The sequence below is a fragment of the Stylophora pistillata genome, chromosome 11 (assembly GCF_964205215.1).
Source record: "Stylophora pistillata chromosome 11, jaStyPist1.2, whole genome shotgun sequence".
Lineage (NCBI taxonomy): Eukaryota > Metazoa > Cnidaria > Anthozoa > Scleractinia > Pocilloporidae > Stylophora > Stylophora pistillata.
In genome coordinates, this window is record NC_142529.1 from 7,149,517 (window position 1) to 7,161,664 (window position 12,148).

The 12,148-nt window shown below is 38.4% G+C and overlaps 2 protein-coding genes across 3 annotated transcripts in view; both read left to right on the forward strand.

Annotated features, from left to right (window-relative positions):
- Window positions 1-12,148, forward strand: part of LOC111344820 (uncharacterized) — a 101,474-nt gene that overhangs the window by 59,505 nt on the left and 29,821 nt on the right. The gene's annotated exons all lie outside the window — the stretch shown is intronic.
- Window positions 1-12,148, forward strand: part of LOC111335307 (receptor-type tyrosine-protein phosphatase F) — a 32,953-nt gene that overhangs the window by 17,603 nt on the left and 3,202 nt on the right. Inside the window, exons 8-28 of one of the 2 annotated variants that reach the window (XR_015992890.1) lie at window positions 93-395; window positions 884-981; window positions 1,442-1,634; window positions 2,221-2,323; window positions 2,428-2,686; window positions 2,976-3,024; window positions 3,555-3,651; window positions 4,044-4,183; window positions 4,673-4,824; window positions 5,422-5,503; window positions 6,189-6,265; window positions 6,675-6,714; window positions 6,899-6,996; window positions 7,470-7,586; window positions 7,829-7,977; window positions 8,654-8,789; window positions 8,882-9,031; window positions 9,773-9,875; window positions 10,095-10,165; window positions 11,252-11,424; window positions 11,729-11,851. Coding sequence is in view for 1 of the 2 variants with exons in the window: in XM_088737389.1 (XP_088593515.1) it covers window positions 93-395; window positions 884-981; window positions 1,442-1,634; window positions 2,221-2,323; window positions 2,428-2,686; window positions 2,976-3,024; window positions 3,555-3,651; window positions 4,044-4,183; window positions 4,673-4,824; window positions 5,422-5,503; window positions 6,189-6,265; window positions 6,675-6,714; window positions 6,899-6,996; window positions 7,470-7,586; window positions 7,829-7,977; window positions 8,654-8,789; window positions 8,882-9,031; window positions 9,773-9,875; window positions 10,095-10,165; window positions 11,290-11,424; window positions 11,729-11,851 (2,675 nt within the window). In the remaining variant the exon portion in view is untranslated. Of the gene's footprint in view, window positions 1-92; window positions 396-883; window positions 982-1,441; window positions 1,635-2,220; window positions 2,324-2,427; window positions 2,687-2,975; window positions 3,025-3,554; window positions 3,652-4,043; window positions 4,184-4,672; window positions 4,825-5,421; window positions 5,504-6,188; window positions 6,266-6,674; window positions 6,715-6,898; window positions 6,997-7,469; window positions 7,587-7,828; window positions 7,978-8,653; window positions 8,790-8,881; window positions 9,032-9,772; window positions 9,876-10,094; window positions 10,166-11,251; window positions 11,425-11,728; window positions 11,852-12,148 lie in introns of those variants that run through there. The other variant, XM_088737389.1, reaches the window with a different exon arrangement.

The following is a 12,148-nucleotide window of genomic DNA, read 5'->3' on the forward strand; positions in this document are numbered from 1 at the left end:
ACTGACAGAAATACAGAAAATACATTCTAGAATATTTATAATATTCTGACAATTATTTAATTTAATTCCTATAATTTTGTTTCCTTTTTTAGAACCCAGTGTAGCACCTAAGGATATGTTTTTTAGTACACTAAACCAGACAACCTTCAATATTTCATGGTCACCTCTGACAAGAAAAGAGAGTTATAGCAAAGTTATCTCATATGAGATCAAGGCATCACTTAAGTCCTCTGGAAGTCAACAAAAAAGGTCTCCAGACAACAGCAAAACTGTTAACACAACAAGAGCATTTGTTATCCTGTATGATGTTCAGCCTTGTTACAGTGTATCTGTACGAGCATATACAGTAGCTGGTCCTGGACCCTCTAGTCAACCTTTACCACTGGAAACATTGTGTGAGTTTCAATTTTTTCAACCAATTTGAGCATGCAAATGTTTGCTTTGAATTCATCAATTTCAACTGCACAGAAGCTTAACGTTTAAACTAATTCCAAATCACCAGTAAAAGTTAAAAAGGTGAGATATTGTAGAACTACTTGAAGCATTGGTTTCAGCTTCAGTTGGCTAATAGGAAATTATGTCCAGTGAATTAACATGTACCTCCTTGTGTGTCCAGGGAAACAAGTTTCAGTGTTTCCCATAACTTTTTCATAAGCTGTAAAAATTTATTTAATTGTCACACTCACTTTGTCATTATAGTAACTTTTTTAAAATTTATTTTTATTCTTATTACAACATGGATTGTGCATACAAAGAAAGCAAAATATTTACAGAAAAAGTTGGAAATTAACAAAAGTACTAAATACCTACACAAAAGAAGAAACTTACTTTTAACAAAAGCTATGATACCTTTGTTATTTTTTTTCCTAATATGTCAAAGCAGCATGGGCACCCAACAACCTAGGAGCTACAGACTCTCAGTCAACAGAGCTGACACTGGAATGGGAAAGACCCCAGACTGCTACTGGAGAAAACTGGAAGGTGCAGTACTTTATCTTTTTTGTCTACTTTACTGAAACAACATGGGTTTTAAAGGAAAATTTCCCCCAACATTTTCCAGTTGCAAATCAGAAACTTTGTCCTTTTTGTGATTTTTGTAATTCCTAGTGTAAAGAGTATTTTTAATTGAGTACATTGGTATAATGACCACTGTCCTGATGAATAATTGTACCAGGGAAAATGTAATGTGCCATTTGTATGACTACAATATATGAGCAGCCTCTGTAATAGTTTCTGTGACAAGTCAGAGGAATGACTTGACTTTTCAAGCTGTCTGTCATTTTACATGTACATGTGACAACTCCTTTATAATAATAATGTTTTTTGTTTTGCACTGTGACCATGACAAAGCAAGACTAGAGAGATTTTATCGGTAAATAAATTAAGGCAGATGTGGTATTAATTGGCATTTGATTCAATGGGTTTTGTTTGATCATTTAAGGTTGAGTACTCTGGGAAAAAGTTATACAACAACAGCTTTTTACATGAAGGCAGCAAAGATGTACAGGGGACAACAAAATGTACCCTAAATAATTTGGTACCAGGTACCAAATATAAGTTTCACGTTTATGGAATCTCAGAATGTGGAAACAAGGGATCCCCTACATATTTGGAGAAGGAAACAGAAATAGGAGGTAAGCATGTATCTCTTAATCATTTGACCCCTAAGAGTGACTAGCATAATAATAGTAATAGTAATCAAAGTTTAATGTCTTAACGTGGGGCATGGTTACCCATATTGCCCGAGCCAGAGGTTCATGTATGAAACGCAAGACAACAACCCACCCAGGGGAGGACATCCATCACACAGTAATCTCATGCATGGGAAATTAACCTAACCCTGCAGGAGACGGGACCTCCATTTATTCATCCCTATCCGAGAGGACTAGAATATCTAACCATTTCTTGATGTTATAGAAAGGCAGCATATTCTTAATTATTTTAAGACCTTGAGTGTTGGTCCGGCCAGGGCTCTAACCCTCGAACTCCCGCACATCAGTCCAGCACTCTATCCATTGAGCTAACTGGGAGCATCTAATTGTTCTTTACAATATCACCCCTCTATGATCACCAACTGAAGAAGCTCTTGATTTTTAAACAAATTCTCCTTGTCAGCGCCTTAGGAAATGACTGTATGGAGATCAGTATGGAGAATATGCACACTGATCTTAGTGTAACAGTTATGCTAATCATTATTATAAAATTTCCTTTTTTCCCCAGAGCCATTGGCTCCAGTTGTACCATCATTGACCATCAGGAAGGTTTCTGAGTCACAGGTTGAAGTTGAACTGTGGCCTGCAGAACAAAGAAATGGTCCAATAAGGTGACTGTTCTTTCGATTATTTTTTAGGTCTTGTCTTTAATATTTCAGTGATCTTTGTGATGTTTGATCAGAATAGTTCAAATAATTGTTTTCCATTCTTCCAGTGCTTATCAAGTCATTGTTCTGAGAGTTGTTGATGGTGTTGAGACGCTTCCCGCTGAGTATAAATCAGAGTTAGAGGATTCAAACAAAGATAGCCTGAACTTTTATGTTGCTGCCGAAATAGAAAATATTCCAGTCTTTGAGAAGTCTTGGAAGTTCACCGTCGGCGACGGGAATCGATATGGAAAATTTATTAACAAAAAGCTTGAAAGAGGAGATGACTACATTATTTATCAGAGAGCCATAACAGAACACGAAGGCGTAAGTAACTTTTGATACTCATGAAGTACATTGCATAGAGCAATTCAATTGTTTCGAGAAACCAAAACCAAAGTAATCCCAACCACCAATCAGAACAAAAGTTGATGTTATCATTAGCCAATGAGAACTCAAAGCGAAAACAAGCAAGCTGCTTGTTTTGAATGCGATTGGTTGAAAAGGTGGCGAGCGTTGACAGTATTTGGTTCTTCTAGAAGACAAAATAGTTAGTTACATGTATTTTGCAAAAAAAGTTTGATAGTAACTTCCATGAATTTGATGTCCTTTCTAGGACGTTTATGGAGAGGTCAGCGAAGTCGCCAGGATTTCTGTTGAAGCAGGTAAAAGTTTACTTTTCTAAAACTTAGCTGATGTTATGACGTTATTTCGCACAAGGGAAAAAGACTTATTTTAGACAACCTTGATAAAGTTCTGATCTTTCTGCTTCAATCGTAGCATGGTCACTGGTCAATTGTTAATAATTCGAATCGGCTGTGCGTGACATCGCATCTTATTTTTGTCGGTAGTGTTTCTCGCAGTCAGGGTTCGAACCGGTCCAGAGAGAAAATCTAGAAAGACGGTGATATTTGATTAAAAACGCATGATATTTCGGGCATTTATAATATTTTCCCTTCGTATTTGAGTCTGACACGAAGAAAGTCGTGAAGATCCTTTTTAACATTGTTTCGAGTCCAAAGTCGCAGATTATACTGTACATTTTACTTGGAAAAGTCGCAGAAAAAGGATAGGAAAGGAATTAAAGGCATCATCAATGCAATAGTCGAACTCTCTGTACTACTTTGAATTTACTTCAAAGTAGTTCTTTCAAAAGGGAATGTTTTTATGTTTTGTTTTCTTTTTTAAAATCAAGGAGCGACTGGGCTAAATGCTGCAGCTGTTGCTGTACCTGTGGTGTTGTTGCTGCTCCTTATTCCGGCGGTTGTTGTTGCCGTGTTCTTCTATCGAAGGTGAGCTAGCACTGCTAGGAAAAGGTATACTCTTGGGGTATAGTTTTAGTTTTTCTTTCAGTTGGGGAAGATAAAATAGAAAAGGTTCGTGTTGCAATTGATTACTGCTCACAGTATTCTTCTTTACTTCATTCTTCTTCTGTTTACTTACCTGAGGCTTTCGACATTGCTGTTCCTAGCAATCTGCAGGACGCTTGTCACATATGAAGTCAGTAATGGCTCAGGTGACCTTGCTGTTAATGGTGACGTCATCTATGCGTCCGTCCTCCAATAGATCAGAAGAAAGAACCAATCAAAATGCATATGTAATTCAGCTTATATTATTTTTTTATATATCCCACGTTCGTAACAGAAACGAACAGCATCTTCAATCTTTTTTTACCAATTAATAGGAGGAAGCTATCACGGAAGGAGGGTGATGAGGGAAAGTCTCCAGCTCCACTGGATGACATCCAGAATGGTCCAGTTCCTAACTCAACCGGAGGATTTTATGAAAACGTTGGTTTTGTCGCTAGCCGTGAACAAGAGCAAGGTATGATTAACATATAACTCACTGGCGTACCTCTTGCGTTGTTGATGTAACAGTAACTAATCCTAGGAACACCTTTTGGGGTTCAACCGTTCAGTGTGTTTATTGTAGCAAGCGCCTCAGTATATCAATCTGTTTAGGCAAAGTGTTTAGGTATGGCTGAATGTGAAACTTGAAAACTACAATCGAACCTCTACTAAGAGGTCACCCACCGGGAACGGAGGAGCGACCGCGAAGTCCAGGTTCCACAGACTGCGGATATTATAAAAAACGAAAAACAACGGCACTTTATCCCATAATTGATCCACAAAATCTCGCTCGAAAATGCTACTTACTTTGATTTTGGGAGAGAAACATGGATTAAAAGTTGAAGATCAAATTTAAGCCGTAAAATCGATAACAGATTATATCAAACCTTTGCAAAGAACGTTTTCAACTTGTGGTACAAATGTTCACTCTATCTAACTATCTCTAAACGCTGTTTTTTTATAGATGCTGTAGATACATCCTCGTCTGGTGACGAGGAACTTGTCTACAGTCAGCCTGACGATGGGAAACCCAAACCAATTCCTGTCGATGAGTTTCCAAAATACTTCAGGAAAAAATCAAAAAATGGAGCTATTGTGCTGCGAGAGGAATTTAAGGTATTTCCATAGCTCTTCCACGATCTAAGACATATCAATTTTTCGCAGAGAAATTATCGGTTTCACATTTTTTCTATTTCCTTTGAATTATTTCTTTAACTAGAAACTTTACAACACGTATAGTAGACTGGACTAGAAACAAAAATCAGTGTTCTTTGGACGCAGGCATACGTGAAACCGCAACTCGCGGCTCAAATACGAGACATGTGCTGCCCTGGTTATCGATGGAAAATCGTGATTCTAGTTAAGATTAGCAACTAATTATTCAAAGGGGTGAGAAAAAAGAGATTTTAGACGTAGCTATGGCAAGGGTAATCGATTGGAGTGGAAAGCACGATCTTTGGCACATTTGTGGACAGTTTTCGAAAGGTAAGGCTTCTGTTTGGAATCTATAAACGCGGGCAGTGTCACAGGTTCATCTATATATTTTTAATTGTGAAGATGTAAGTGAATTGGTTCACGTTTTCTGGTTTCTCGAAGTGTTTGACTTGTTTTTACTAGCTAACCTATAAAGTGAAAAACAATGTCTAGTCAATACATCGCAATAATTTCTAATGAACTTTTATGGTGGTCATGGAACTCATGACTATTTTCTAGGATTTTCTTGGAGGCATGCAGGCTTCCTGGAATGCTGGCCGGAAAAACAGATCTAAGAACCGTTATGGAAACATAACTACCTGTGAGTAGTTCACGTAATTTCGAAATAGAGCACATTTCGAGTGATTTTCTTAAACGAAAACAAAGGAATCACTGCAACCAATCAGATCGGCGTAAGGTATCACAGGGAACCAATGAGAACTCGAAGTTAGATTGAGAGAACTATCTTCAGCGCGGGAAAACCAGAATTGGTTTTAAGTCGAGTGCATCACAGAAAGTCGTACTACATTTTCACTTCCTCGGTGATACATTACTAAAGAGACGTACTGCAATATGGAAACCTATTTGCTTTTTGTAATAAAGAAGGCAAAAGTTATCAACAGTAATTACATCTACATTGGTGTATGCGTCTGTTCTTGAATAAATTGTAAGAAGAACCACTCTTTTTGCGTTTATATTTCAGCTTAAATCTTAATTGACTATATCTGCTTCAAGAACGATTTGTGTGAGTTACGAAATTCGCTTGCTTTGTAGCTCACACTCGCACCCAACGCATGACTGTATTCTTCATTGCCAGGGTCCTGTTCGTCTTTGTCGTTTGACTTGAACCAACGGTCGTTCTCGTCATCAACAAGGGCCAATTCTTAACCCGAGTCTTAGCCATGTATAACATGTAGTGTACTGCGGCAAAGTGTATATTGAACGTTTTTGTCTCCTATAGCTTTACTCAGACTTCGTTTTTAATGACAAGCTCTGTTTATTAACAGATGATCATTCTCGTGTTGTTTTGGACAAAGTAGAAGGCGATCCTACGTCTGACTACATTAACGCTAGTTACATCCCGGTAAGTTGCTCATTGAATACGTATACACAGTTCTTTCCAATGAGTGTCTTGAAACCAAAACCAAAGTCAACGCGATCGCCAATCTGAGCAAGGGAAAATCTCAAGGAGCCAGTAAGAACTTAAAGTCAGTGTTGGTAAAGTACTAAACCGTCCTAAGCGCGGGAAAACGCAAGTATGGATTGTAATTGTGATTACGTCTCAAATTGATGCCGATGTTTTTCGCCAATCACAGCGCGCGCGCAAGGAAAGCCTTAAAGACAAAGCCGATGCGATTCCGGATTATTTACAACACTCTTTTCGTTCGAAACTTTTTGTAAGGGCAATTAAAAGAAGAATTTCGTAAAGGAAAGTCTAGTTTCTTCAAGTTTCCGCCACTAATTTTCGTTCTGCGTTCAAATCCTTCCTTCAGACATTTGACGAGAAAACTATGTGTTACATCGCCACACAAGGTAATAATTTTTATTCAAACAACTATTAGGACATAATTGTGTCAAAATAGCTTTTATTTTTTATCAAGCTGCCCCATTTAGTCTATGGTTTTTTAATGAAGATTTCTCTGTTCTGGCCAATCCATTAAAACATCCAGAGAAACGTGTCTGCCTCTCTTATTTTATTCTTGAAATACTACTTCAGGGCCAAACCGTGTGACAGTAAATGATTTCTGGCGAATGATCTGGCAGAAAGATTGTTCTACCATCGTCATACTGACAAACCTGGTCGAGCTGGGAAAGGTATGCCATTTTTGCGTTTTCCAACTTTTGAAGATCTTGTCTGGGTTTTCTTGACACTCATCCTTTACTTTAGCTGCAAGGAATGCCAATCAGGGCTAATTCTGTTTCACCAAAAAGGATGAAGATCTTTCACGGGTGAAGGAGCAAAAGTGCGGCCGTAAACCTGTAATTTTATTGCGACACTTGTCCCTGTCATTTTAAATTTCGACGTCTATCTATAGAAAGGGCTTTACCTTGCTTGTCTTTCTTCATGCGTCGTAAATCCCTGCGAAAGAAAAAGGCAGTAAGTGAACAAATAAGCGGTATCAAGGTCATGGTTTCGACATTTTACGTCGCAGCTCTCTTCAGTTCAGATGTTGCGCAATTCTTTCCCCCGTTACAACACTTTTTTTACAAGGAAAGGGGGCGGAATCGTTGTGAAGGAGACCATGGGCTCCACTACTACTGTGAAAGCACTTGGTGTTGCATTTCAGACCAAGTGTGAGCAATATTGGCCAGAGAGTAATTCCAAGTTTGGAGCTATTACTGTTACTCTACGCAAGACTGCAATGTTTGCCGATTACGTTATTCGGACATTTGTACTTGTAAAGGTAAGAAGACTTATAAATACTTTTCTCTGCATTTATCTTCTATTTTTTTAACTTATTTACGACCAACACGTCGGCAGATAATTTCATTATTGCTGTTGTTAATTTTTTAATTTTCAATGTACACAGAGGATGGCAGATGCATCTGGTGAAACGAGTTTAATACGCCGGCTAAGAGGTGTCATGTTCTTATTTAAATGTCCGCCATCACAGCTATGATCCAAACACTTGAATTTGTTTTTCAGAATTCAGAGAAACGCGAGGTACAGCAGTATCACTACCTTACTTGGCCAGACAGAGGTGTCCCTGCGCGTTCTTCAGCTTTGCTTGGATTTAGACAAAAGATTCATGCCAGACACCAGGCTACTGGTGGTCCACTCGTTGTGCATTGCAGGTAAATATCAAAAGGTTGTTTCTTCATTCATGTCGTTATTCCGAGCCCTAAGTACAGTTGCTTGTTAGAAATTTTGCAATTAAGCTTTTGGGCGGCTTACCCAAGATTACTAATGCAGAGTGGCAAGACTAGAAATGACTCTCAGGTGTAGTTGGCGAAGAAAACGAAGATAAAGAAACTGCTCAACTTCTCCTTTTTAACTGCCATGAAGGTATTATTGGTACCCCTCTTTCACTGGACTTATTTGACTGCCTCAGGGGCGGATCCAGAATTTTTTGCTTGGAGGGAGGAGAGGGGTATTAAAAAAATACAGGTCTTTTTTTTTTTACATTAGGGCATTAATAAGCCAATAAATATTTTAAAGTAAGTAAATATTAAATACTCTAAGGTGAGTGTTCATAAGCGATTTTGTCGCCAGAAGAGGTTTGGTATGAGATAAGTAGTAAAGCTATCCACAGTTCTGACGAGGGGGGAGGGGTGGTGTCCCATTCTCCCTGCCCTGTCAGGAGGAATTTTTACAGCCTTTGTCGGGATAGCAAACCCATCCTCTGTTCTTTACTTTAATCCACTTTCCTCCACGGCACCCCCACAACTTTCAAGGGGAGGGAGGCCGCATAAAGGCTATCCTAAGATTTTCGCTCTGATTTCTTACAAGACATCTCTTCTTTATGTCTAGTGCTGGTGTTGGTCGCACCGGTACGTACATTGCTATTGACGCCATGTTGGAAAGTGCTGACAAGATTAAAACGGTGTTCATTTATAATTATGTGCATGTGATGCGTGCACATCGTCCCCATATGGTGCAGAAAGATGTAAGTATTGGAGACCTGGCTCGATAAATCATATACAGGTACAGCGTATGGAAAATGACGATTCATTGGTTAACGATTTTGTTTCTTTGTAGGAGCAGTATGTCTTTTTGCATCAAGCTGTGATGGAGGCCTTGACCTGTGGAAATACAGAGGTTGCTCCCCAGGACTTACGAATAATGGTTAACAAACTTTCTAGAGATACTAAATCTTGTAAAAACGCTGGGTTCGGAGAGGAGTTTAAGGTAATTGAAGACTATTCCACATTCGTATAGGTAATCGCATGAGGCCGAGTAAAATTAAGGATTAATATCAATCGTGTTTTCGGAAGTTGCTCAAATTGCCCGAGTCGCGCAGGCAATTTCTGCAACTTCCGAAAACACAAGTGATATTAATCCTTAATTTCACGAGGAACCATGTGATTACTTGTTTACAATATAAGGGACAAAATGTTTTCTTACTGATCTCGCGCAAAACGGGACGCCATTGTTACAAAACAAACAGAAATTTTTATACCTTAGCAGCCGTTGCTAAGCGATTTTCAGCCAATCATTTTCAAGTAATTTTGCCCGGGGCAATTAGAAAAATTAAGAAAAAATGCCCTCTGTCTTGACCAATCACAATTCAGTAATTTTGCCCCTTTTATGATAACACATCAAAACAATGATCATTTATTGCAATCCTAATATGAAGACTTCAGTTTTTCGTCATTTTTGCGTCATTTTTGCATTGAGTTACTTTTGCAGCACTTTTACAACTGAAAATGTTACGTGCTATCGCTTTTTTTACTTATCAAGTTCACTTTTGGTACCTGATGAAATTCAATTTTGCTCGCCTTGAGATCTTCTCGTGTATTGGTTTAAAAGAGCGTGTCTGTTTGTAGAGATCTAGAGAGTTGCCTGACAAGGGAGAGGTTCCTTCATCTGTTATTTCATTTATGATATTTTCTCTTGATGATACTGTTGTGAACATTATTTGTGTTTTAGCGTCTCCAGTTTGTCAGTGACTGTCTCTCTTCTGGAGAAGAAACCACAGCAGCATTTCAACCTTCAAACCTCGACAAGAACAGGTTTCGAAATATTCTTCCGTGTAAGTGGTCTCCTGTAGCCATCTTCATAATATCACCATAATTAAGATAGTTCTTTAATCAATTACAAAATTCATTAAAAAGCGTTGATCATTGCAATCTAAAACGGCACGGCCAGGAGTTGATAGTGCTGGCTCTTTATTGGCCTAATTCTTTTAGAAAAAAAGGAAGTTTGTATATCCATTGAGTATAATAGCGGTTTTTCTTTTTTTGTGTGCTAGTGAATACTGCTAGAGTCCACTTGATGTCTTCTCAACCAGACGGAGACTACATCAATGCTTCGTTTGTAAATGTAAGTACATCAGTTATCAGTTCTCAAGATTTTTTTCTTCTTTTTAGTTCTGTGTCGAAACTAATAGAGAATTAAATATGTTTATTACACGACTCGGGCAGTCAGAGGGCCAATAACTAAACTCAACCAATCAAAATGCTCTATTGCCGGTCAATATTCTCTCAGTATTGGACCGGGCACTGTCCCAAATGGTCCCGAATGATACCGCACTTGTGTCCCTTTGAACTTCAGTCGTATAATAAATCTCTTATTAACCAAGCTTGCTCGGGACCGTACTGGAAGAATATTGGCCCTCGGTCTTTTTTGTACGGACCGAGCTGCGCTCGGTCCGTACTGTCAAGACCTCGGGCCGATATTCTCCCAGTACGGCCCTCGCGCTTGGTTAATAAGATACATATACTGCGCTCTGTCATCAGTCTAGAAAACTCGTGCTACCCTATTAACCAATCGGATGTTTTCTTCTCTAGTTTGTTGTTGTGAAAACATGACTTTGGTTCACCAGACTAAAAGGCGCTGTTACTAACACCTGTATTAGAGCCATGGTGTAGCGTTAGGGGTGCCGTTGCATTAGGGTATATAAGACAGGTGCTCCCGTTTATTGGCGGTGTTTATTAAAGCTGCGTGTTAGATGTAACCTTTGGTTTTCTACAAATATAGCTAAATAAGTTGAATTTACCAACTACAGTTAAATATAGAGCGGATTTCTAAATCTCAAAGACTGAGAATCGTGTGGAGTTTTTTTTCCATCAAGTAAATGTGTTTGTACACCTAACTGCAGTAACGTTGTTATAGAAAGTAGAAAAACGGGAAAAACCAAATTCGTAGCGTAGAGCATAAACATACGGGATTCAGCATATAGTTTTTGTTTTTAATTTTTGGAATCGTTGAAATTTCTAAACATCTGATACTCTCAAGAAAGTTGAAAGAACTTTTTAGGGGGAAATTCTGTTAAATTTCTCGGCTACTGGGTATATAGCCAGAGGGTACTTTCATGTGCTAATAAATTCCCATTTGCCTTTTCCATTTTTGTTTTTCCTTTTTTATGATAGTGACTCTGCAGTTAAGTGTATATGTTGGTTCTTCAAGTTATTCTTATATCGTCATCTCATTTTTTTCATGGTCAGGACTGCAAGGAACGTGATGCTTACATCTTGACTCAAGCTCCACTAGACAACACTATAGGAGATTTCTGGCGGATGATATCACAGTACAATATTGGTACAGTTGTGATGTTAAATAACTTGAAAGAAGGAAAACAGGTATCACATTCCTCACTAATGGTAGAACAAGATCTTTTAAAGCTCAGTTCAGTTGTAACCTCAAACGGAACATGCTGCATTTTCATGGGTAATCCATAGACGAGTTTTATATGTGTTTGGACTCGTGCCCTGGAATGAAAATGAAAGTAACGAAAATTGTGACAAGAAAGGATGCAGATGAACAAAAACATGGGAAATTGATTCTTTTTTCTTGGGAAATTAGATTACAAACTATTTCACAAGTGTTCGTTGGTAGATAAACCATCTGACAGTTGTGCATTTCGTTTGTTTTTATCTGTTGTAGAATTACCCACAATATTGGCCGAGTCAAGGATCTGCCAGGCATGACGACATCACTGTAGAGATTTTGTCGGAAAACACCTCAGACAACATGACCACGCGACGATTTAGCGTGATAAATACTAAGGTACGGTTCTTCTTGGAACGCTATAAAGCTTTGATGATGTTAAGATTCGGCGTTTGAAGAGTGCATCTCATTGACTTTATCCCTTGCTGATTTAAGTTGAAGTTAAGACATTAGTCTTGACATGATAATGCTGATTTAAGTTGAAGTTAAGACTGTGGTCTCGACATGATAATGCCTTTGGTAATGCTGATGCTATTAACGATGATGACGATGATAGTCGTGAAAATGTACAGAAATAGTGACACAACAAAGGTGATCAATCGAGATTAAGCTATGTTGGCGTGTTTCTTCCTTGCT